Source organism: Bufo gargarizans, chromosome 8 (genome assembly GCF_014858855.1).
Source record: "Bufo gargarizans isolate SCDJY-AF-19 chromosome 8, ASM1485885v1, whole genome shotgun sequence".
Classification (NCBI taxonomy): Eukaryota; Metazoa; Chordata; class Amphibia; order Anura; family Bufonidae; genus Bufo; species Bufo gargarizans.
The window spans coordinates 144,353,239-144,379,577 of NC_058087.1; the positions used below are offsets into that span (position 1 = coordinate 144,353,239).

The following is a 26,339-nucleotide window of genomic DNA, read 5'->3' on the forward strand; positions in this document are numbered from 1 at the left end:
ATAATTTTTATTTATTTTTTGCACTTGATAGACAAGTACAGCCTGCTTTCTTAGGGCTCATTCACACGACCGTGCCGTGTTTTGCGTTCTGCAAAACACGGATGCCGCCCGTGTGCCTTCTGCAATTTGCGGAAAGGAATGGACGGTCCATTATAGAAATGCCTATTCTCAGCCGCAAAACGGACAAGAATAGGACATGATTTATCATTTTTGCGGGGCCGCGGAACATAGCAACGGCCCTATTGAAGTGAATGGGTCTGCACCTGAGCTGCAAAAAATGCGGCTCCGATGCGGAACCAAACCACGGTCGTGTGAATTATCCATTATTTACGGTGTATTCATACCGTATAAATGGATGCGCATCCGTTACGCATTGCGGAACAGGTCATTTCAATGAATATGGAGAATGTCCTAATCTTGTCCGTGGTTGCGGACAAGAATAGGCATTTTCTATATAGCGCCGGCCATGTGCAGTCCGCAAAATGCGGAATGCACACGGCCAGTATCCGTGTTTTGCGGACCGCAAAACACTCAAGGTTGTGTGAATGCACCCTTATGCAGATGAGCACAGCAACACAACTGCAGCATCTTAAAGGGGTTTCTGAGAACAGGAGCCCCCTTTCGTATGGTCAAGCATAGTGCACCGGATCAGAAGCATGACCTGCCGTCTACACATATGTCACCGCCCGGCTATGTTTGAGCGAATCAGGTTCGGATTGCTCTATCGTTTGGAAATGTAATTTACAATATCTCCTCCGCAGTGCGCTAAAATATATGGGCCTCACTGAGGCCTGTAAAATCTTGCTGCAAATATAGCAAGACTCCCTTTGTTTTAACATCTTTCACGTTACACTTGGGTTATGCGTACAAATTACTGTTCCAAAATCCGAAGCTGAACTTGGCATTATTTGCAGCAAAGTTTTCCAGGCCTCAGTGAGGCCCATACATTTTAGTGAGCTATGGAGAAGATATTGTAAACAAACCTTTTAAACGAATCGGGTTCGGATTTGCTCTGTCACCGCTGCCAGCCAATCAGTGGCCTAAGTGGTGGCAGTGATCATGTGCGGGAGCTTTTCCCAGCATATATGTTCAAGTATGTAACGCTCTGGCACAACGGGCCTCATTTATCAAAAATGGTCTAACAGAAAAACTGTCTTAGTTACCCATAGCAACCAGACAGCTCACTTAGTTCTGAAAAGATGAAAGGCGGGCTCTGATTGGTTGCTATGGGTAGCTATGACAGTTTTCCTGTTATTTTTAATAAATGTGCTAAGAATCTAAGCATTACCCATAACAGGTAGTTTCAGACACGACTGGACCTTCACTTCAAACAGTTTGTGCACATTTATCATAGACCTGTCCAAAGACAATACTGTTGGGGGTGACCCTCACTTTTTTTTCTGTGGAATTGTTAAAACTCTTTATCTATGGCTAGCTTTATAACTTGCTGAATAAACAAGGGGTTTGTTGGGCTTGGTCATGAGCCCAAACGAGAGAGAAATGCACACATTAACCACCATTACTTCGGTAATATTAAGGGGTTTTTTTTTGCTGTAAAGTCCTGCATTGTTGTAAATGGGCTTTGCAAAAATGGCCGCCGGGGTTATCGCTCTAGCGTTAGAACTCTAGTAAGGACCAGGAGAGCGCATGCGCATTGATCTGGCGGTTGCTGCGAGACTTCTACCTTCTCGTTACAGCTGTTTCAGCCGGCGTCATGGCGACTGTGTCGGAGCTGAAAGCCGGTGAGTGCTCGTTGTTCACACGCTGGTTGGGGCCAGGGTGGTCTTGTAAATGTGACCCCTATATGTATTAGATCTAGATGTACTTATTGGTATACCAGGTGATTGGTTACCATGGCTACAGGCAAGGACATGCACATCTCATAGGGCTGACACCTTCTCATTGCTGGTGGTCTGCGCTGAGACCCCTGCGGTCACTAGAATGAAGGGGCTGCTACCAGGGGAGTACATAGATTTTATAGGGCCCCAAAGCTTAGAATGGGGCCCCTGCTCCACCCATTTCCCCAGTACAGGTGCGTCAAACACTCACAGGCAATGTGGAACACGAAGCGTGACTCCCCTGATTTCTGCCAAATTGCGGATCCCAGCCGTTTGCGTTCAGCATTTTGCGGACCGCACGTGGCCAGCCCTATTAGAGCATGTCCTATTCTTAGTCATTTCTATATCTTACCTGCGGGGCCACAGAACAGAACACACGGTATGCTGTCCACATCTTTTGCAGCCCAGTTGAAATAAATGGGTCTGCCCCGTCCGCAAAATTGTGGAACAAATGCGGACCCATTCATGCGGTCGTCAGAATGAGCCCTGATCATGTTATATAGAGAGAATCTAAGTCGCACATCCTCATTCCTATGCTACTGACATGACAACCGTTAACAATTTGCAGCATTTCTTTTGATAAAACATGGCTATACAGCACTAGTATCAATCATTTGTTGTGCACTATAAAGAGGCATTGGTATACAGTTTGATCAAAGAGCATAGGCCCACTTACCGCGACAAGGTTGCCTCTTGTTAAGTGGGGACCTACTCTAACCATAGCGCGGCGACCACCGCGCCTCCACACCGCTCCAGCAGGCAACGGGATCCGGCAGCCACACCGCGGCCCCACCGTACGGCAGAGCCACCTAGGCCTCGGATCCCATCACTCCACCAGCACAGCATAGAAGCAGCGACGGCCACCGTCCAGCGCCGCATGTGAACTGGTGCAAATGGATCACCTGTTCACAGCTTCTCAGGAACTCCAACTGAGATGTGGTAGGAATTATTTGACCCTTTGCAGACTACTGCTAATTAAAAGCACCTGTGACAAATGGGGAGGAGTGCTGACTCAGAGGGGGGAAAAAGAAGATACAACATACACAAATCATGTTATGTAGAGAGAATCTAAGTCGCACATCCTCATTCCTATGCTGCTGACATGACAACCGTTAACAATGGTTAGAGTAGGTCCCCACTTAACAAGAGGCAACCTTGTTGCGGTAAGTGGGCCTATGCTCTTTGATCAAACTGTATACCAATGCCTCTTTATAGTGCACAACAAATGATTGATACTAGTGCTGTATAGCCATGTTTTATCAAAAGAAATGCTGCAAATTGTTAACGGTTGTCATGTCAGTAGCATAGGAATGAGGATGTGCGACTTAAGATTCTCTCTACATAACATGAGAATGAGCCCTGATTCTGAACACAATGGAAGAGATTGATCAAATCTGGGGAAAAGGAAAACTGGCTTATAGCAACCAGATTCTACCTTTTTAATTTTTCAGAGTTCACTGGAAAATAAAAAGTGGAATCTGATTGGTTGCTAACGGCAATTAGGCAGTTTCCTTTATACCAGTTTGATAAATCTCCCCCCGTATTTCTCCATGTATTTACACCAGAGGCAATACATTGATAAATCTGCTTTCCATCATACAGTACGTTATAAAACTGTCTGCCTGCAGCCACCACTAGGGGGAGCTCACTGCATAGGAATTTATATATTATTGGTATCAGTGGAAGCTGTAAAATTGTAAATGCATCATTTCTTTGTGTGAGCTGCTGGAAAATGCAGTAAATCTATGTAGCAGTCGCATGGTCTGGCTCGGCGCTCACAGTACAGAAATGTAATAGACAGCAGCTTCAAGGGTATGTTCACACCCTATTTTTACCTCCCTGATTTTGTCACATATTCTACATCAAAATCCACCTCCCATCATTTACCATTGGAAGCTTGCGCCATAGATTATACAACGCAGAGTTTCCAACAAGCGTGTGTGCGCCTTCCCGTTGCAGAAACGGCGAACGGTGTCCACACGGATCAGTTCTGTTGAATGAGACCAATCTGCAGTTCGATCCGTGGCATGACAAACTTTGAATCTGCAGGAGATATCCTCGGATATCTGCCACGGTTTCCACATGAAATACTCATCAGATTTTTTTAAGTATTTTAAAGGGAATTTACAGGATTCATATATCAATGTACTGTCCTATGGGTAGGTCATCAGTATCTGATCAGTGGGTGTTCGACTCCTGACACCCCCGCCCATCAGCTGTTTGAAGAGGCAGCAGAGCATCGGTGAGGGCCACCGATGTCTGGTTCATGGGTCACGTGGCCCATTCTAGTGAATGATCTTTGGCTGTAATACCAGCCACTATACAATGTATGGCGCTTTTCTTGCCTAGCTGTGAGGGGGTCACAGGGCTCACTGGGTGTCAGACCCCCACCGATGTCCTGAGAAGTCCCGGAAAACCGCTTTAGCCATCTGTACCTACCCTGACACAGTGTCTCAAAAAACCATCAGAATTAGGGCTCATGCACACGACCGTATATACTATGACATCTGTGTTGCATCAGGATTTTTTGCAGATGCATTGTAACAGTGCCTGTCCTTGTCTGCAAAACGGACATGTTATATTTTTTCGCGGAACAGACATGCAAACACAAAATGCACATGGAGTAATTTCTATTTTTATTTTTCAAGCCTCATTGAATTGAATGGTTCCGCCAAAAAAATAACAAAAAACGAAAAGGAACGAAAAAATATATTTGTGTGCATGGAGCCCTTACAGTATATAGGGCAGAACTGGCAGCCGAGGGTGCGGAACGACAACTGCTCCCTGCCTTACGAGCAATGGATTTTTGTAAAGTTACCCAGTAGTAGCCTAGAGATGATAAAAAAATAAAAGTAAAATAAGACTTCCAGTTCCGGCGCTGGGATGCAGGACGTGGAGTGAAGGAGCTCCGGTAGTTTTGGGCCACTTCTGAGAGCCCTGAAACGGATCTCGCAAGCGGACCCAGAAACACCAGTGTGAAAGTAGCCTAACTGGGCTCCGCTCACGACACAGCGCCAGAAAGGGGACCCACAGAGTGAGAACAGGTCAACTACAAACCCGGCCACATCGGTACATGGACTGGTTTCTCTTACGGAGTGGCAGCTGAAAGATACTGAGCAGCAAAGGTGCGGCCGTAAACATGTTAAGCAAAATAGCGGACTCCTGCCTCTCCTGTCAGCGGCAAAGATGGGGACACACCAGAACTCTCTACATCAGTAGAGCTCACTGAGCCACCCAAGATAGATTATAAAACGCTTGCTATTGAGGTGGCCAAGCATTTGGCCCCAGATATAAGGGAGACCCTATCAAAGACCTTATCACTGTCTTTGCAACAGCTCCATGACGCAATAGCACAACATGATACAGAGAGTGGCCTCAGTCGAGGATGATTTAGCTAAATCTAACCACTGACTACAAGAATTATATAAGCAGAACATTATACTGAAGGATCGTCTGGAGGATCTGGAAAGCCGATCTAGACGAAATAATTTACGCCTACTGGGCCTACCAGAAAGTGTTAACCCACGAGCCCTCAAGGACATCTGTGAGAGGGAAGTGCCAATGGCTCTCGGATTGGAAGGAAGGTACAAAGTGAAAAGAGCTCACCAAGTCGGTCCAGCCACAGACTTGCAGCAGAAGGACGGACCCCGGGGTGCTGCACCTAGACCCCGCCAAGTTATCATGAGGTACGTTGACTTTTGTGATAAAGAACTGATACTACGAGCATTCTGATCTAGTAAAGGGCCTCTGAAAATAAGAGGGCATACAATATTGCAATTTGTGGACTATTCTGCATTAGTTGCAAAAAAGCGGAGAGAATTTAGCCATATCTGCTCAGCTGCAGTAGAAGAAGCAAATCGCATTACAATTACAATATCCGGCTACCCTGAGGGTAACACACATGGATGGCTCGGTGACAACCTACCATGACCCTTCTGCAGCAGAGGACTTACTCCAGTCACTACATGAAACAGGAGGATACGGGGATTGAGATGAGGCCATTTGGAAGCATTTCTCAATCGGATCCTGCTAGAAGCCCGGAGTGGAGGATGGCGGCGAGTCAAGAACGCAACAGACAGGAGTGGGAGATTGTACCGGGGACAGACGTTCGCCCAGCGGCAGAGCAGCAGTTAGCAGGACGAGATGACTCTTCCCCCCACCCCGCCCCTTTGCCATATTGATAAGGGGACTTTAGTATCTTTCGCTCATATTATGCATATAAATGTTGAAGCTGAATAGAATCATAAGGGGGGAGTACTAACCAGAATGGCACAGAGTTCAGACAAGGATATGTACTAAACTGTGTATATGCAGGATGCTGACTTAATGTAGGCTTTAGAATGAAACGAAGATGAGGGACTAACTGTAGCCTGGAAAAAAGGAAGTCAATAAAAGGATAGAATAGAGAGAAGATAAGTGAAGTTGGGAAGATGGGAGAAAATGGTTGTTAGTAAGATACAGCTCTTGTTTCATGAGGGGGCGAGAAGGAATGTTTTATATATTGGGGGATTCAAGTTAGAAAATGTTCAGCCTCTCCTGAGTCACAAACTAAGGGTGGTCCATTCCAGTGTGACGGCAGAGCTAATGTACCTATTATACTATGAAAGTAATATCCTGTAACGTTAAAGGACTAAGGTCTCCACACAAGCGGTGGATGGTGCTTCGACACCTCAAAAAACTAAAACCTGATGTCGCCCTACTACAAGAAACCCATTTAGAGGCTGGGGACTTCGATCGAATGCAAAAGCTGTGGGTAGGACAGGTATTTGGAGCTGCGTCAATCAAGCGAAAGGCGGGAGTGTTGATACTGATAAATAAGCAGTTGAATTGTCAAGTCTTAGGATGTACTGCAGACGATCAAGGGCGTTGGGTACAAATATCATTGCTGATCCAAGAGATCCAGTATAGTGTTTATAATATCTATGGCCCCAACTCCAGTAACATTCAATTTTTTAAAGATTTCGAGGGAACGCTATTGTTGGATTCCGTGTTTCCACAAGATTGTGGGAGGCGATTTTAACACAGTGGTACAAGGAACTGAAGACAGGAAGCAAAATATGCCCAAAATAGGGTATTGGGCCAAATGATGGAAGGGGTGGGTTTGGCGTCAATTACACCCAGATGATAGGAGTTTTACCTTCTATTCTCATGTGAGGAACTCTTGGTCTCGTATCGATTATATTCTGGTCCCCTATTCACTGCTAGGGAAGGTGGAACATACCGAAATAAGAGACATGGTCATTTCTGATCATGCCCCAGTTCTTTTGGAACCCCAGAGGCCTGGATTATCTGTGGCGCTTTCCTGCACACTTAATCTCTAACAAGGACTTTGTAAATAAACTAATAGGTTGGTGGGAGGATTATCAGGAGAATAATATGATTCACATAGAATCACCAGAATTGTACTGGAATACTTCTAAAGCGGTTATGAGGGGGAGGATCATGAACTATGTCTTTGGTATGAAGAAAAAAGTTCAAACTCTGTTAGACCAGACGAGCCGTAAGGTCAGACAGACCTACCTGGCGTTCACAAGTGATCCTACAGGTGATAACAAGAGGAAGTGGGTGGAGGCACGTCGGGCATTTGACCGGTGTGAAAGGGATAGATGATCCTTAAAACACACATTATTTGAGGCACATTTGCATAAATTTGGTAACAAATCCAGGCGCCTGCTGACTAGCTTAGCTAAAGGATACAGGAGGCCTCAATTTATTTCCAGTCTAATTTCCCCCACTCTACTAAAACTGTTCAATGAGGTACCGAAAGGCCAATCACACCCAGGCAAGGAAAATATCTCATATCAAATTGATACCCAAACTGGGGAAAGAGCCTTTATTACCGGGATCTTATAGGCCTATTTCGCTTAATAATGTAGACACAAAGATATAAAAAATTCTAGCTGATCGTTTGGCTAAAATTTAACCATCCCTGATGGCCCTAGAACAAGTAGGGTTTGTCCAGGGGCGTTCGGCTGTGACGAACATTAGAACAGTCCTGGATAGAGTACAACATCAACCGAGAAAAGGCGAGACCCCAGTTCCACCTTCCCTACCAGTTCTCTAAACATCTCCCTCTAACGAACAACCCTAATTTTGAGCCGGGAAGACACTGCAAGATCTTTAGAGATTGGGCAGCCAAGGGAATCAAGAAAATGGGTGACCTTTTTTATGAAGGGGAAACTTGCTGGGCAACACTACCAGAGCTGGAGGAGAAATGGGGACTGAAGGGATCTACTTACTTTCCCTATATGTACAAGTGAAGAACTGTAGTAGGAGTCTTGTTAGAGATCTATCTCGGGAGTGGTTGCCTAGCAACTTTGACTCTTTTCTCAACAGTAAGAATAAACCATCTATAGCTTCTCTTTATCAGATATTGAAAGACAGATGGAGGACTAGAGACCCCAAAGGGATATTCAAAAAGTGGGAAAAGCTACTGAGGATAGAGGCGGTCACAATGCTTGCTCGTGAAGGACTAGCAGCACTATATAAAGCGGTAACAAATGAGCAATGGAGGGAAACCCACATTAAAATATTGCATCATGCAATATATGGATTTGATCTTCCTAAGACACCAGAGAGATTTACAGTATGTCCCAAATGCTGAATGCCAAAAACAGACTTGTATCATGGATTATGGAGCTGCCCGAAACGTGAGGTATTGTGGCCGCAACTAGGACAAATACTGCATAAGATTAGTAGGTATCAAAGAGATATCACACCGGCTCTAGTTATTCTGCATATAAACAGAGATCAGGATGAACAAGAGGATAGGGGTGTGAGTGCAAAGATTCTTCCTCCAGTGGGTCACAAGTTGCTGATGGTCGCAAAGAGATGTCTCCTGACACTCTGGCTTAAATCTGCGGTTCCGGCAGTAGATATGGTGATCCATATCTTTCACCTTGAATGGCTAGAATCACTCCAACAGAAAGAAATATTGGGTAAAGCGGTATACCGCCCTTGGAAGCAGTTTATTCTAGAATACATACCACAGTTGGAATACTCGCGGGTGATGGGACTTTTTAAACAGCGGCTTGGTACCTGCAGGAAAACCTGAAGGATTACTTGGGGAGATTAAAGGTTGCTAGTTCATAATGTAGTGGGCTTGCATGACAAATAAAAATAAAATAAATTGGGCTGCACCATTCAGAATGAACTGGAAGGGCTACTTATAAGAGATCGTGAAGCAAGGAGAGGTAGAGCTAAAAATTAAGATGTAAGGGCTGGGAGGGTAACTTTGTTTTCGGGGAATTCCTTTATTTGATGTACTCAAATGTTGTTTGCATTTCTTGTTTGATAGAAGGAAAATATCAATATGTAAAGAAAGCATTTATTTGAAAATAGAAAAAACTAATAAAGAAATGTTTAAAAATAAATAAAAAAAACAAAAAAAGAAAAGTAGTGGCAAAGGGACTACAGAGAGTAACGGAAGACGAAAAAAAAAAAAAAAGGAATTATGAGTGAGCAGTCACAGGTCTCCTGCTAAGGCAATCTACGATGCCCAGCAAGTTTTTTTTGGAGGAATTATTCCTTGACTGCCCCTTTTTAAGGGTACTTTCACACTTGCGACAGATAATTCCGGCAGGTAGTTCCGGCAATCCGGACGCAAGCGGATTTTTGGCCGGATAGAAAACTGCAGCATGCTGCGGTATTTTCTCCGGTCAAAAAACGTAAGAGTGACTGAATTGATGCATCCTGAACGGAATGCTCTCCATTCAGAATACATTAGGGTAAAACTGATCAGGTTTTTTTTTCTGGTTTTGAGCCCCTAGGACGGAACTCAACACCGGAAAAGAAAAACGCAAGTGTGAAAGTACCCTTATACATGGTAAAATACCTATGCTGTCTAAGTAAATCTAATGTTATCCATGTGACTGTTGCTATGTTGGTTGTGTATGTTGTATATGTAATACTTGGTTATGTTTTTACATCTTTTCTTGATCTAGTTCTGACAGACACACTGGATAAAAAAGGAGTGCTGGGACAGCTGAAAGGCCCGGGTGCGAGCGGAGGTGTTTGCAGCTATGGATGATCAGAGTGATCCTCGGCCTGCGCTGTCACATGAAAATCTAATAATTAATGAAATGATCAGAGAGTATCTGGAGTTCAACAAATATAGATACACGTCCTCTGTTCTGACAGCAGGTAAGGTCCTCCAGCTCCATCCTGCTCCACAGATGAGCCATGTCCCCAGTATTAGCCTCTTACATCAAGATATCATCATATTATTTTTCCATTTCTTGATATTAACCCTTTCATGACTGCCTGTTTCATATGTATGCCCCCAGGCAGTCATCTTTCATCTCTGCACGGAGACGTTTTAAAACATTCTACCCATTCTGAGTTCCGTGATACAGCTGTCTCTAGACATTACCCCGAGACCAATTTGAGTGGTCTCTAGGCTGGTGACCCCTGTGACAAGAAATCACATTGGCTTGTACCTTCTCTTTACTGACAGTCAAGGAGAGAAACTACCCTCCCTTCAGCCCCTCCAACATACAGTCCCATGTAAATAACAATATTTCCCTCCCTCCATAGAGTCCCATGTAAATAACATCACCTCCTCCCCAGCCGCCTTCAACATACAGTCCCAAGTAAACATCACCCCCTCAACATTCAGTCCCATGTAAATAACATCATCCCCCCCACCAGCCACCTTAAACATACAGTACCATGTAAATAAAATCGCCTCCTCAAAATTCAGTCCCATGTAAATAACATCACTCCCTCAGACCCCTGTAACATTCAGTCCCATGTAAATAACGTCACTCCCTCCCACAGCCCCCATCAGCATACAGTCCTATGTAAATAACATCAGTCCCTCCCCCAGCCCCCTCTGTCATACAGTCCCATGTAAATAACATCTCCTCCTACAGCCATTATCAACATACAGTCCCATGTAAATAACATGACCCCCCCCAGCCACCTCCAACACACAGTCCCATGTAAATAACATCTCTTCAGCCCTAACATACAGTCCCAGTTAAATAACTACAACTCCCAGCATTGCTCTGCCTCTCCCTTTATTAACCTCTCCTCCTGTAGCAGACATTACCACAGCTTCTTCCCCCAAGACTTCTCTTCACTGCCGTCCTCCTGCACTGGTCACATGATGATATTATGACAGGTCCTTCTCAACTACTGCCTTTTTTACTGGTCACATGACCTGTGATGTCACCACAGGTCCTTCAGATCTTCCACTGCATTATATTCAATTGTATTGCCGTCCTGAGGATGGCAATACAGTTGTATCTAGCAGGCAGGCAGGACATTCGGGGCCTGGGACAAAACATCAGGGGCCCAGGCCCCGAATGTTTTGACCTAGCAACGACCCTGGAAATCGGCAAAAAAAATAATGTATTGTTAAATGTCCCCCATAAGATCATACACGACCTCTGGGGCATTTAACAATACATTAAGTGTCAAGTAAAAATACAAAAAAGACAAAATAGAAAAAAATGCCACCACGCACCACATCACAGATTCTAACCCTGCACCCAGCGACTACAACCCATACATCCTCCTATATCAAAACGATTGTTTTGGAAAGAGGACATCATTTAAAAAATAAATAAAAGGATTTTCGTTGCATGTTGTGCTATTAAAAAAAAAACTGGGTGAAAATAAAAAGTGAAAAATCCAGATCCAGCGGCAAATATGCAGAGAATCGGGCAGAAGAAAAATGGTCAGCCAGTTCTGTTGGTAATGGCGTGTTCAGCTCACAGCAATCTAATGTGTATGGCCACTTTTAAAGTGATTTTCCTGGACATAAAGGGGTTGTTTGAGATAATAAATAAATCTGACATGGCCTCCCATTTGGCCAAAATAAATAAATAAAAATTTTGTTTATACTTTCCTCTTTCTCCAGCTTTAAATAATGTAAAAAATGTAAATGATTTATTTCCAGCTGTCAGCTTAGGGTTCCTGTCTCGGGGTTCTGCTGTAGCTGGTGGCAGTTAAAGGATGGGCTTGAGCATGTTTGAAGAGGCAGCAGAGCACCAGTGAGTGCTGCGACCTCTTCCAGGACCAGTGATGTCACACGACCTATTCAAGTGAATAGCCCTGGGCTGCAATACAAAGCACAGCCACTACGGTCGCAGTGAGCAGGACAGAGAAATTAGTAAAAGAGCAAACAGCAGGTGGCGCTATACAGATAGATTTCATTGAATAACTCAATAGCTATAATACATTTTTAATTACATGCAATTACAAAAGTATTCAGATCCAAGTGCTGGTTTGAAAAGTGTAGAATGTTTCACGGGACAACCCCTACCATTGTTTCTTTTCTCAGACAACCCCTTTAAGTCCCCAGGATAGGTCATTAATATCAGCTCTGTTGTGGTCCAACTTCTAGTACCTCTGCCAGCCAGAAGCTCAGATGAGTGCTGCAGCCTCTTTATTGTATAAATCAAGCATAGCAGTGTGCATTGTATATCAGCTGTGCTTGGTTTTGGAACTCAGTCCCAAATAATTCAATGGGACTGAGCTGCAGAAAGGCCATATGGCTGAGGTAGAGTGTCATGACCCCTTCCAACAGTTGATCAGTGGGTGTGCAGGGGTTCACACCCCCACTCATCTGATATTGATGGCGTCTCCTTAGGACAGGTCATCACATTAAAGTTCCATGAAACGTTTACTTTAAGTTAAAACTTTGTTTAGAAATGACATAATGATTTTTCTTTGCAGAAACTGGATTATCTGATATTCCACTGGATCGTTCTTTTTTAGCGAGAGAGCTGAACCTTGTTGAAGATTTGAGTGCTCAGTCAGTGTAAGGAATAAGAATTTTTATTGATGCGGCTCTCATATTTTCTGTTACACTAGTTTACCAGCCAGGTGCCTATTGGTAAAACAGTATAGCTATGTTCACATATTGCAATCATATTGCATTTTTCTTTTCTTTTTTTTTTTCTGCCAGGTTTGGTATTGTTTTGAAAAAATTGCTGCAAGAACCACCTTATGTTCCACAACCTGTGAACACATTGTAAAATTAAGTCATATGTTTGGCTAAGGCTCCATGGTGACATCATGGGTGGGTTATGCATGTTCTGTGGAAGAATCGTGGCATTACCTCAACTCAACACACAACTTAAGTGTTTTCTTATTAGGAGAAAAGTAGCCATCACAAGAATTTTTATAGGCATCGCACAACTTTTTCCCCATTGGGAAACATTGAGGTTGCATAACAGTCAAGTTCATGTTACGATTTTACAGAGCCCTGGCCTTAAAGGGGTTCTCCGTGAATTAATAAAATGAAAATACTTAAATATTACTTTATTATAAATATATTCCCAAATAGCTTTCATTAGTTATAATGGCTAATTTTGTCTGGGGAACAATCATTAGGAGAAATAAAATGGGCACCGTCTTATTACTACACAGAAAACCTGTCCTAATCACACAGGAGGACAAGTTCCTTCACAGCACTAAGCTAAAGAGCTGCCTCATTCTCTGCTCTGCTTGTCAGGGATTATGATCCTGAATACAGCTGATTAGAATTTCAGCTGAATCTCTGTGGGAATAGAGGTCATGATGAGACGTGATGTACAGAGAGGATGGACAGAACAGACTGCATACTTGCCAACATCTCAGTTGGTAAAATAGTGAATGCCTGAAAACGCCCTACTTATGAGCATGATTTTCAGAGACAGTCCTGGCAAATTTGGGACAGATGGCAACTATTAGACTGTGGTAAAATGGGGCTGTGGTAATGGAGACTGCATACAAGTGCTGCTGCTCATTACCTCATCCCCACCTCCTCTCTGTACTTCATTAGTGATGAACGAAGTGAGCGTCTGATACTAGATCCGAGGTCTCTTCACACAAAACTTAGTTTGAGTACTGTGCAGAGGTTTGTTTCTATACAGTATTCAAATGTATGGGCTCCGGTGAAAAGAGTGATCACTGAAGTCTTGCGAGACTTCGGTGGATAACTTCGGCATTTGATTTTTAAAATTGAAAACCCCTTTAACCCCCTAACTGTTTTTCCCCAGTCCAAATCGGGCAGTGGGAAAAGTAGCTAACTGGAGCGGGGAGGGCTGCTTTAGATGCTGCTATCTCCTGAATGCTAGCTTTCAGACAATACCAGAATGACAGCAATCTGTTCCGTACAGGAGAAGATATCACTGATAGAAATAGGCATACTGTGAATGCAGCTGAAAGTGAAAGTAAAAACAGGTTTTACCCGCGATTATTCCCGACTAGATTTCTAACAGTTATTTCTCTGTTGCTTGGACTTTAGCTGTCATTTTGGTCTTGTATGAAAGCCTGGACTGACAACTTTTACACAAGACCAGGTGCATGTTACTAGCTGCTACCATTCAGGAGATAGCAGCATCTAAAGTAGCTCTCCAGTTAGCTACTTTTCGGGCAAAATAGTTAGGTGGTAAACCGGAATCAAGTTTTAAAATGGTTTTCAAGTTGAAAAATCAAATCCCGAAGTTATTCACCGAAGTCCTGCGAGACTTTGGTGTTAACGAACTTCCCTCGCCAGAGCCCATACATTTTAATGCTGTACGGAGACAGATGTCCGTACAGCATTAAAATGAAATTTTGAGTGAATCGACTTTGGATCTGAACTCCCATTCAAGCATCCCTACACTTCATGTCTCCTCGTGAACTCCATTCCCACAGAGATTCAGCTGAAGATCACCTTAAATCCATGACAAGTAGAGCAGAGAGGAGGATGAGGCAGCTCTTTATCTCAGTAACTTGTCCTGCTGTGTGATTAGGACAGGCTTTGTGTGTTCTGATGGGACGGCAGCCATTATATCTCTCCTTATGATTGCTCCCTAGACTAAACGAGCCCTTATAACTAAAGAAAGGTATCTGGAAATATATTTATAATAAAGTTATATTTTAAGTATTGTCATTTTTCTCTTCCCCCACGACAGCACCACAGAGAGAGAGGATCCACCCCTAGGGAGTGGGAAATCTGCAGTTTTATTTTCAGGTCAGTACCGCTAGTCTGGAAGTTCCAGATATGTTCTGGAGGACTAGGTGGTAGTATACCTCCTGGGGTCTATCGCCCAGAGGATGGGCTGGCAGGACCCTAGGAGCCGGTGGTTGTCCGGGGCTTCCACTTGGTTTTTGCGGCAGGTGCGTGTGCTCTTCCAGGGGAGTGAGGCCATGTGATGTCTGGAGTTGAAGGATCAAAGGAAGCAGCCCCATGACGCATTTCCAGCTTGAACATGTGGACGGATTTGCGTTCCAGACGCGCTGGGCTTCTGGGAGGACTGCGCAGGATGGCCGGTGGTGTGCCGGCGTTTTTTCTCTGACTGCTCTCACTTAGATTCCGATTCTGCTGGTACTCCTGCTTCCCTATATTGTTAGATAGATATAGATATATATATCTTTATCCTCCAATCTCCTGGGTCCTCTATGTGAGGGTTGGAGACAAATCTTGATTCCCCTGATCTGCTCTTTTCTTTACATTATAACATTGTCCTGATTGGATGCAATGGAGGAGGAAAAGAGGCCTGATCAGGCAGAAGGGGAGATCCTTGCACTTCTACCGGTTCTCTTTTGGAATGAGTGGGTAAGTGCCCAACAAGTGATACTGTGTTGATATTTGGTCATTTCTTTATTTTAGCCAAGGCCTAAGAAAGTTTTGGTTAAAATAAAGAATGTGCGTTATCTGGATGTCCCTTATCTTCCTCTTATACTAAGAAGCTTTGCCAACAATGTATAGACAAGACAGTAACGGAGGAATCTCCATGTTTTCTGAAGAATATAAAAACACTCATTAGGTCAAAGGTGAAAAGTTCCTTGAAATCCTGTAAACATCAGAAAAGATCTGCAGAAAGCTGGTTATCGGATATGGATTCTACAGTTAATAGTGAGGAAGTGGTGGAAACATACGACTCCGAATTTTCCTCATCCTCTGAAGATGATATGGAGGGTAGAGCTTTTTTTTCTGTAGAAGATACTGACAAATTATTGAAAGCTATGCGTTCTACTCTGGATTTAGAAGATGATAAATCTGTAGTCTATTCAATGTTTGAGGGACTTCAGGAAAGGAGGCATAGATGATTCCTGTTACGTAAAAGTGTTTTGACCCTCATAAACAGAGTGGGGAAAAAAACCTGCTAAAAAGGCATTTATTCCCAAAAGTTTTCAAAGTATCCCTTTGAAGAAGAGGCCTCTTCTTCTTGGGATAAAGCGCCAAAGATTGACGTAGCTATATCAAAGATTTCTAAAAGTCTTCCCTACCCTTCAAAGATATGGGGTTCCTAAAGGACCCATTAGATAAAGTAGATTTGTGTCTCTAAAACACCTGGGAAGCAGCAGCTTCTGCATTTAGACCGAATATTGCGACCACGGTTACAGCCAGATCCATGATTATCTGGTCGGAACGATTAGAATGTCAGATTAGGGATAAGTGTCCTAGAGGGCAAATTCTAGCCTCCTTGCCCACTTTACAGAAGGCGGCTGATTTCATTGCTGATGCTTCTGTAGATTCAGTGAAACTGGTGGCACAGGCATCCTCCCTTTCCAATTCTGCTCGCAGAGCACTCTGGTTGAAAAATTGGAAAGCGGGCGATTTGTCTATAATAGGGTTGTTTCGATACCCAAATTTTGGTTCGGTTTCGAGACCATAAAAAAGTATTGCGATACTCAATACCATTCAAAAAAAGCAAAAAAAAAGCCACTTGCATTCCGCATTTTATGGAACGTTCAGCCCATAATAGAACAGTCCTATCCTATTTTTTTGGCGGGACAAGGTGACAAAAAAAAAAATTGAGAATCGTGCAGTTTTACTTTTTTCTTTTTTTCTTTTACAGTGTTCACCGCATAAGAGATTTTTTTATATATTTATTTATCTATTTTATATGTAAAATTGGGAAAGGGGGTGATTTTATACAATATTATTATTTTTTTGGGACAGTTTATTTAATAACTATTTTCCCCCTTAGGGGTAGAACCTGGGATCTGTTGATCCCTTGTCCTATTTACCCTAATAGATCTCTTTCAGGTTGAATAGGATCTTACACTGTCCCTGCTGCTCTGTGCACACAGCAGCAGGGAGCTTACCATGGCAGCCAGGGTTTCATTAGTGTCCTGGCTGCCATGGTAACCGATCGTATCCCCAGGATTACACTGCTGGTGCTCAGATCACAACTGCCACCAATGAGAGGAGGTGAGGGGACTCTGGCCACTGCCACCAACGATTTTATCCAATGATAATTAACGTTTAATATACAAATACAGCCGGCTGCATCTGCGATCAGCGGCAGTTAACCCCTCAGGTGCCGCACGTTAGTTGCTGCGGATCGCAGCGCCCAGTTAACCCCTCAGGTGCCGCACGTTAGTTGCCGCGGATCGCAGCGCCCTGTCAGAGGTCAGGTGCCGGCAATGTGTTGCTGCCGCTTGTATTTGTAATGTATTAAACGTTAGTTATCTTGGTGGCGCAGTGGCCACAGCCCCTCCCCTCCTCTGCGCTTTCATTGATGGCAGCAGCACAGAGGGGAGGGAGAGACTGCTTCCTTCTCCCCGTGCTGCTGAGGGAACATGGCTGCGCTGAAAGCAGCGCGATCCATGTTCTCTGATACTGGGCTGTGCAGTAGTAGCACAGCCTAGTATCGATAAAAGACAAATCCCGGTATCGTATTGATACCGGGACAAAAGTATCGACTGGGTATCGAAAGTTCGATACCCGAAACAACCCTAGTCTTCAAAGCAAAGATTGTGCAGTATTCCTTGCCAGGGAGTTTTTGTTTGGGCCTGATTTAGATTCCCTTTTGGAGAAAGCTACGGATAGGAAAAGGGAACTTTCCTGTTTTTTCTCCAGGTTATTCTTCAACCTCCTTTTCCAGATCCAGACATCCCTTTCGTTCCTCATCTAGATTTTGGGGGAAGAGGTCAAAATAGCGACAGAAACAAAAGTTTTAGATCTAAAGGTTTTGGGGGTAAAGGCTTCCTGTTTGGAGGTTCCTCTTCCCAGCTTAAGAAACCGCCTCAGCAATGATGCCAGGGGTGCTGTGGGAGGAAGACTGAGGTTTTTTCTTCCTGCATTGGGGAAAAAGTAGCAGGAAAATGGGTCCAGGGGCTCATAGGAGAAGGTTTAAGGTTAGATTTTCGTTCAAAACCCCCTCAGAAATTTGTGGTCACAAAGGCTCAAGGTTCGTCACTAGGATTGTCTGCTATGGAGGTAGAAGTCTTAGTTCTGTTAGAGAAGAAGGTTCTAGTTCCAGTGGCAGTACAGAAAGAGGTTCTACTCTCCTCTATTTCTGGTAAAGAAACCAGACAACTCTTTCTGCACGATTATAAATCTAAAACAACTGAACAAATACCTTCTTTTAAGAAAATTCAAGATGGAGACCGTAAAATCAGCAGTTAATCTACTGTATCGCAATTGTTTTATGGCAGTCTTAGATCTGAAAGATGCGTATTATCACGTCCCCATACACCCTTTGCATCAGCAGTTCTTCAGAGAGGCAGTGACGGTCGAAGGAAGTATTAGTCACCTTCAGTTTCAGGCACTTCCCTTTGGCCTCTCTATAGCCCCCAGAATATTTATGAAAGTGATAGCAGAAGTAGCCTCATTTATAAGAGAACATTTTATTCCTGCCTTATCTGGACGACTTTCTAATTATAGCAGGCTCTCAGCGGGACTGTATGATGGCGGTGCAAATGGTGATGTGAATTTTGGAAAATTTAGGCTGGATGATAAATCTAACCAAAAATACTGAATTGTGCCGTAAACTCGTCAGGTGTTTTGGGGTCTTCTATTTGGTTTCGGTAGTCCAGAGTTTTTCTGACCAAAGAAAAGATATCCCGTGTCCATACAAAGTTACAGATGCAGAAATCATCTCGGAGCCTGACTATTTGAAAAGCCATGTCAGTCCTCGGGTCACTGACCTCCTGTATTCCAGCGGTAGAATTGGCCCAGTTTCATGCCCGGCAGCTACAGGCAGAGATTCTTCTAGCACTAAAGAAGAGTGGGGGAACTTTGGACTCAAGGATCCCCCACTCTGTCCTGGTGGGAAGACAGCACAAATCTAAGTCAAGGGATTCCTTGGAGTCGTTCCGATCCAGTGGTTTTGACAAGATGCCAGCCCTTGGGATGAGGGGAACATTTTTTGGACCAGATCATTAAAGGACAGTGGTCACCTGTACAGAGAACATTCTTCTCAAACTGAAGAGTTGCTGGCTAGAAGACTGGCCTTGGAGGCAGCAATACCATTTTTGTTTTTAAAACATGTAAGGATAATGTCGAACAATCAGTCACATGTAGCTTACATAAATATCAGGGGGGAACAAAATCAGTTTTCCTCATGAAAGAAGCAGATCTGTTGTTCCAAAATCTGGAGTGGAAGATCAGTCATATTACTGCTCTCCGTATAAGAGGCAAGGAGAACTTCCAGGCGGACTTCCTGAGCCATCATCAGCTGAGACAGGGGGAGTGGTCTCTGGTCCCTTGAGTTTCTTTTGGAGATAGTCATGCTGTGGGGGCCCCCATGCATCTGTCTTTTTGCCACCAGAATAAACAGAAAGGTGGAGAGGTTTTGCTCTCTCAACCAGAGAGAATTTCCAGATGGGTGGATGCTCTTCTTCAGAAATGGGGTTTCCCCTTAGGCTACGCTTTTCCTCCCTTCCAGCTTATTCCTCTAGTTCTCAAAAAGATCAGAGACAAGGGTGCAAGAATGATTGATAGCCCACTTCTGGCCGAGAAGGGCATGGTTCTCTTTCCTGAGGTCCATGTCAATAACGGACCCCTGGATTCTTCCGGAGATCCCGGACCTTCTGATGCAGGGCCCAGTTTGTCATCCAAATTTCAGGGGCCTACACCTTACGGCCTGGAATTTGAAAGGTCGTTATTGATTAGACAGAGGTTTTCGGAATTTCTAGTATCCACCTTACTAAAATGTTAGAAAGCTTGTGACAGTTTCCATCTATGCTAGGGTTTGGAAAAAATTCTTAGAATTTTCAGGGATCAAGGCTGGTTCTTTGCCCTCTGAGACTTAAGTCATTCAGATCCTGGAGTTTCTCCAGAGGGGTTTGTCTTTGGGGTTAGAAAAAACACTCTGAAAGTTTAGGTTTTGTCCCTGTCGGCCTTCTTTGGTTTAAATTTTGCCATTGGTTCCTGGGTGGTAAGGTTCTTTAAAGCAGTAGATAGAATTATTCTGGTTAAGGCGCCCAGGATTCCCCTGTGGGAACTAAATCTAGTATTAAATGCTTTGACTAGGCCTCCCTTTTGAATCATTGACCTTTTTGTTATGTGAAGCTTTTTACCTTTAAGTTAGTCCTATTGGTAGCTTTAACCTCTGAGAAAGGTCAGCAAAATTCAGGCTATCTCTATCATTCCTCCCTTTTGTCTATCCTGGATGATAGGGTAGTTCTTAGACCAGATCGTTCCTTTTTACCTAAGGTTCCTTCCAAATGCAACAGACCTAAGGAGATAGTCCTACCAACCTTTTTTTGATAAACCCAAGAACCAGGAGGAAAGAGTTTTCCACTCCCTGGATTTTAGAAGGTGCCTTATGTTACCTAGAGGTAACCAAGGATTGGCAGAAAGTCCTCTGCGCTATTTGTTCTTTTTTCTGGCATAAATAAGGGTAAGGTGGCCTCAAAGAGTTCACTAGCCAGAGGGATTAGGACAGTTATTTCCCTGGCTTACACCTCTTCTGGAAGTTCTCCTCCTCTTTCTCTGAAAGCACACTCTACTCGCGCATTCTCTACTTCATGGGCTGAAAGAGCTAATGTTTCTATTGAGCAAATCGGTAAGGCTCCCACGTGGTCTTCTCCTTCTACCGTCACTATCGACTCCAATTGAATTCTGACTCTGATCTTCTGTTTTGGTAAGAAGGTTCTGCAAGTGGAGGCAGTTTTTTTTTTTTTCTTCTGAAATCTCTCTCTGTGGTGCTGTTGTGGGGGAAGGGAAAAATGATGATTACACTCACCGGTAATCGCATTTTCCAGACCTCACGACAGCACCCTTCCTTTTCCCTCCCTGGTGTTTTGTGGTTCTCACTGAGGTGGGAGAGAGTCTCCACCTTTTTTTATTCTGCAGGTTTCCTGTCTCTTGGGGCGGATTCTCTCTGTGGTGCTGTCGTGGGGTCTGGAAAATCCGGTTACCTGTGAGTGTAATCCATCATTTTTTTTAAATTCCCGGAGAACCCCTTTCATGTGCCGTCTTAGGCCTTAGGATGGGTCATCAGTATCAAAATCCCGGAAAACCCCTTTAATGTAATTTATTCTTCCTTCTACAGACCAATCCTGTATGGAATGCTGGCTCACTTCTTACATGGACACAAAGAGATGCCTTGTCCTTCAGCACTGAAACAGCCCTCGGAAAGATCTTCACAAAGGCACCTGGAATGTTCTGCAGACAGAACTGCAAAAGGTGGTTAACAAGCTTATCTCAAAGCAATGATAATACATCACCTCTTAAGACCATGTTCAGATGGCATATTCTTACATCAGGGAAAAATCTGCTGCAAAGTCTGCATAGTGGCAATCTGAGCCTGACCCTTGTGCTATGGATTTGTAGGTTGACATGGCACATATTCCCAGACAGATTTAACCCTATTCATGGGCTCACAGAAGTGTGTGTTGACATGGATATGAAACCCGCATGCAGAATAATCTGTGCCATATAAACCACGGCGGAGATTCCTGTTGATACCAATGAAAATTCTGCCATCTGAATATACCCTAATAAAAACCATGTTCATGATCTAACCAGTGATACGAGCATGTGCAAGGTTTGGAGCGGTATTGTCATACCCTTTCTCCCTGCTTCTGGTATCTGGAATTTTCCTGTTGGTCTTTTATATAATAACTGTATATTACAGAATACATTTTTAGTTTTTGATTGCCATTTAAAGAGTATTCTTGTCTTTAAAAATGGATTAATATATGCCATCATTTCATGATCAGTGAAGCTCGACCTCTGGTACCAACACCAATCCTGAGGGTGCAGAGTTGCAGCTCTAGGATATGCAAACTCTTTATCATCCGTGGGGCTCTGATCTTTGGTCCCCACACTGATCCTGAGAATCCTGATTTAGCACCCTTTACCGTCCTGACTTTTTTTCCTGCACATTGACTTCCCCAGCCAGCCGTCAATGTACGGAAACTGCAGCCAGCCCCAGCCGCTTGAATGGGACTGTGCCTAATTGTTTGGTATAATGTTGTGCAGGGAAAACCAGTGAGGGAAAACAAGATTGAACCCCACTATCGTAGCTGTTTGCCATCACTTTATTTTAATATTTTTACGCACTTATATAGCACTGACATATTACACAGCACTTTACAGACATAGCATCACGCTGTCCCCAATGGGGCACACAATCTAAGTTCCCTATCAGTATGTCTTTGGAGTGTGGGAGGAAACCCACGCAAACACAGGGAGAACATACAAACTCCGTCCAGATATTGTCCTTGGTTGGATTTGAACCCCAGCACTGCAAGACATTATTGCTATCCACTGCGCCACCGTGCTGGCCGGTTATGAGATGGAAATACTCCTTTAAAGTGTACGGTCATTTAAATATTTTTAAAAGTGTATAGGGCCAGTCATGTTAATAAATGTTATATTGTTCTTTTATTAAGGAAATGTGTAATTTTATTAAAAACTGTGTGTACATTTTGAGAGAGAAAGATAGAAAGTAGCGCTGTAGGGAACAGTGAGTGCTAAACACAGGCATACAGTACATTATTGTGAGGGCTGATTGCTGCAGCCCCGCTTCCCTCTCTCTTACTAGTAAGTTTAAATCCTAAAATAAATGAGTATAAATCCTAGTTACACATACGGAGGCAGTGGCTGGGGCAGAGAGAGCAGAGGCAGGCTGAATAACCTCTCCATCTTACAACCATATATATATATATATATATATATATATATATATATTTTTTTAAATCTGATCATTTTTTATTTTTCATATTCAAGAAAAAAAAATATAGCAATTAAACATACGACAGTATGAATGTACATGTCCAAAAATTAAAAGTGGAATCCAGTCCATCCAAGAAATGAACCAAGAGGTAGCATGTACATATAATACATCAAAACATATCCCCTCCTGCCCCCCCCCCCAAGTCACACCAGTGCAAACACAGCCAACAGTACTTCCTCTCACTGTAGCGCTCAGTGCCATCACTGACGGGACTACAGCCATCACCGTGATCCTACAATCCTTTACATTGTTCATCCCATCAGATTCCTCCTCACATTAGCAAGGAGACGTCGTCTAGAAGGTATACCTGGCGTTTGTATCCATGGACCCCAAATAGAACCACATTTTTTTAATAGCACCCCTTTTAAAATAAACCCCTTTTTCCATTTCAATGAGCACATTTAGACGAGTAATAAATTCTTGTTTAGGTAGGTACATCCGTACTAATCCAATACCTGGCTATCCTCTTTCTGGCATTATACAGTATCCTACTAATACCAATAGTCGTGCCCTCTATCAAATCATCTTGCAAAAGACCCAATAGACAAACCGACGGATCAGTTGGAAGTCTAATATTATACACTTCATAAATAACATCCAGAACATCAGTCCAGAAGGGTCCCAATGCTACACACTCCCAGAACATGTGCATAATATGTGCATCTGACACCGCACACTTTGGGCATTGAGACGTGTCTCGCAGACCCACTTTATGAAGAAACAACGGTGTTCTATAAACCCTGTGCACCAAATATAATTGCGATAATCTCTGCAGTTCGCAGAGCGATAGCGTGGGTCCTCTCTCCAACACCTCCAACCACTGGGAGTCGGATAGAGATCCCAAGTCTGCGCTCCATTTCTCTTTAACCGTTAATGGGAAGTAGTCTTGATAAAAGGGAACCCGTCATCCACTTTATGGTGACCTCACTGAGGGCAGCATAAATTAGTGACAGAAATGCTGATGTCAGCGCTGTGTCACTCATGAGCTAAAAGTGGTTGCTGAGAACCAGCATCATAATCATTGCAGCCCAGGCCTGGAAGAGTCCAGTCTACCTGAGAAGAGTCCTGGTTATCCATAATCTCCTGCTCTCTTGCCCATCTGCTGATGATTGGCAGTTCTATTCTAGAGAGAAAGGGAGAAAACTAGGTAGAAGACTCAGTCATCAGCAGGAGAGCAGGACTTCATGAATAACCAGGACTCTTCTCCGGTGGCCGTGACTTTTCCAGGCCCAGTCTGCAATGATTGTAATGTTGGTTCCCGGCAACAACTTACTTTTAACTTATAAATGACAGGTGGCTGAAATCAACTCGCCTGTCTCTACTTTATTCTGCTGTTAGTATGGGCAGCATAAGTTGATGATTGGTTCCCCTTAAAGGGGTTGGCAGTTTTATTTAATTAATATATATATATATATATATATAAAGGGAAAAATGGCGGCACTGGCTGCACTAGGAAAAACGGGTGCACGTTCCTGGGGAATCGACCTCTCACCCCAACCAATATATCCAGAAAAAGGACGGCACTCCAGCAGGATGAAAGTGATAAACTTCTTTTAATCGACCATACGGTGCAACGTTTCGGCTCAACTGAGCCTTTCTCAAGCAAAAAGGCTCAGTTGAGCCGAAACGTTGCACCGTATGGTCGATTAAAAGAAGTTTATCACTTTCATCCTGCTGGAGTGCCGTCCTTTTTCTGGATATATATATATATATATATATATATATATATATATGACCTGCCCTTTGGATAGATCATCAATATCAGATCGGTGGGGGTCCGACTTTAGCACCCCCGCCTGACAGCTGTATGAAGAGAAAGCAGCACCTGTACAAGCGCTGCCTTCTCTTCTCTGTTTACCTGCTCACCGTCGACATTGCAGGTGTAACTATAACTAAGCCATCCCATTCACTTCAATGGGACAGCTCCTTCCTATTCAATTGAAGTCCGCCCCCAGCCGATCTGATATTTATTACCTACCCTGAGGGTAGGTCATCAATATAAAAAAGCAGACAACCCCTTTAATCAAATCTATCCCAAATGTAATGTTGACTTGGTTCTCACACATACATGGGATCATATGATTGTGTGTAGGATCTTATTTTTAGCTGGCCTCTAATGGTTGATCTTGACAGACTTGCTTCAGTTACCAGTAGGGGGAGCTACTGATCTGTTGATCTTAAACCTTTGCACAATTCAGCATGCTTATGACTATCCTGCAGGCTTCTATTCTTTCCTGATTTGTCCAGTTAGATTAGACTTTCCACATCCTATGCTGAGTTAAACGTCTCTGTCACGCATGCACCTAACAAACGAATGTATAGGACTTTGTTTAGGCTACAGTCCCAAGTGACAAGAGGGGTGGAATGTGCTGGCCAATTTTCTTATTCCGACCTTTCGCTCGATTGTTATCCCCTTCTGAGATTCTGGTCTCATTATTGTGCTCCTGGAAAACCCCTTTAAAGGACATTACAGGGCCTTTCATGAATGGGAAGGTTACTTTGTCAGAAATATCTGCACATATGTGAAAATGTAGACTAGAATAACATTCTGTCACATCTTCTTGTTTTTCAGGTACTTCTTTAGAACCTACAGCTATGATACAGCCAGGCCCTTCAGGTTCATACCTATTCCAGGGCTCTCAGCATGTAATGGTCTGTTATTTATGGTGTGTAATTTATTGATGATTGGAAAAATACAGATTTATACATATTTTTATTATTTTTATTTTTTAAGCTCAGCAAAAATTTGTTGCAATAAATGTTTTTCAACGTCTCTCAGTATTGAGTGCATTGATTTCTGAATGATGATAATTGATGATCCTTACTGTCCTTTTTGTATTCCTCTTAGGGCCCATTTACACGGGCTGATAGAACGGGCAGTGATCAGGAATGAGATGCGTCCATTACTACAATGGCTCATGTCTATACAGTTTTCATTGTTTGTCGGCAGCACGTTGTTTACACAGGATACGCCGCCCACAAATGTGGATTTTTGGTGCCATATGAAGGATACGATCACCGGACACATGAGCATTTCCTCATTTGTCTGTGACATCTTTACAAACAGAAATTAGTGGGAAGGAATGTTCGTACAATCATTTTTCTGATAACTGACCCTATGCTAAGCCTGTGAAAAAGGGCACTTTAGTTGGACTGAATCATTATAAAAGTATACAGCAGTGCAAAGAGCTAAATGATGCATGCAACAATAAAATACCAGTTAAACAGCATTGCTTTAAAAAAAACATTGTTTTTCAGCTTGTAAAGTTGAGGATTTTGGCCTATCCTAAAGCTACATTAAAGGGGTTATCCAAGTTCTATAATGCCCCTCACAGAAGTTGTACTTGCCTCGCTCCCTGCACCCGCTTTGCTTCACATATCGACACGGCCACCGCTGCACGAGCCTCCCTAGTGTCACCCGCGATGCTAGGGAGGCTCGTTGTGGGCTGCTATTGGCTGTGCCCCCTGACGCTGTATGTTTTCATCTGCATGATAGGGAGATGCAGCGACGGCCATGAGGGCATCAGAAGCGACATGGAGTGTAATCTACTGGGGATTTGGCTTGCATGGTTGGTTGAATTAATAATAAATGAATAAATTATAA

General features: G+C 43.4%; 1 protein-coding gene across 1 annotated transcript; it reads left to right on the forward strand.

The window, feature by feature from the left end:
• The first annotated feature begins 1,714 nt into the window (after positions 1-1,714).
• CEP20 (centrosomal protein 20) lies at positions 1,715-26,339 on the forward strand. The gene is given in 7 exon segments (XM_044303522.1): positions 1,715-1,742; positions 9,782-9,825; positions 9,827-9,980; positions 12,522-12,606; positions 21,047-21,180; positions 25,308-25,401; positions 25,584-26,339. Coding segments are annotated over 7 exon segments (765 nt in total). The 3' UTR covers positions 25,810-26,339.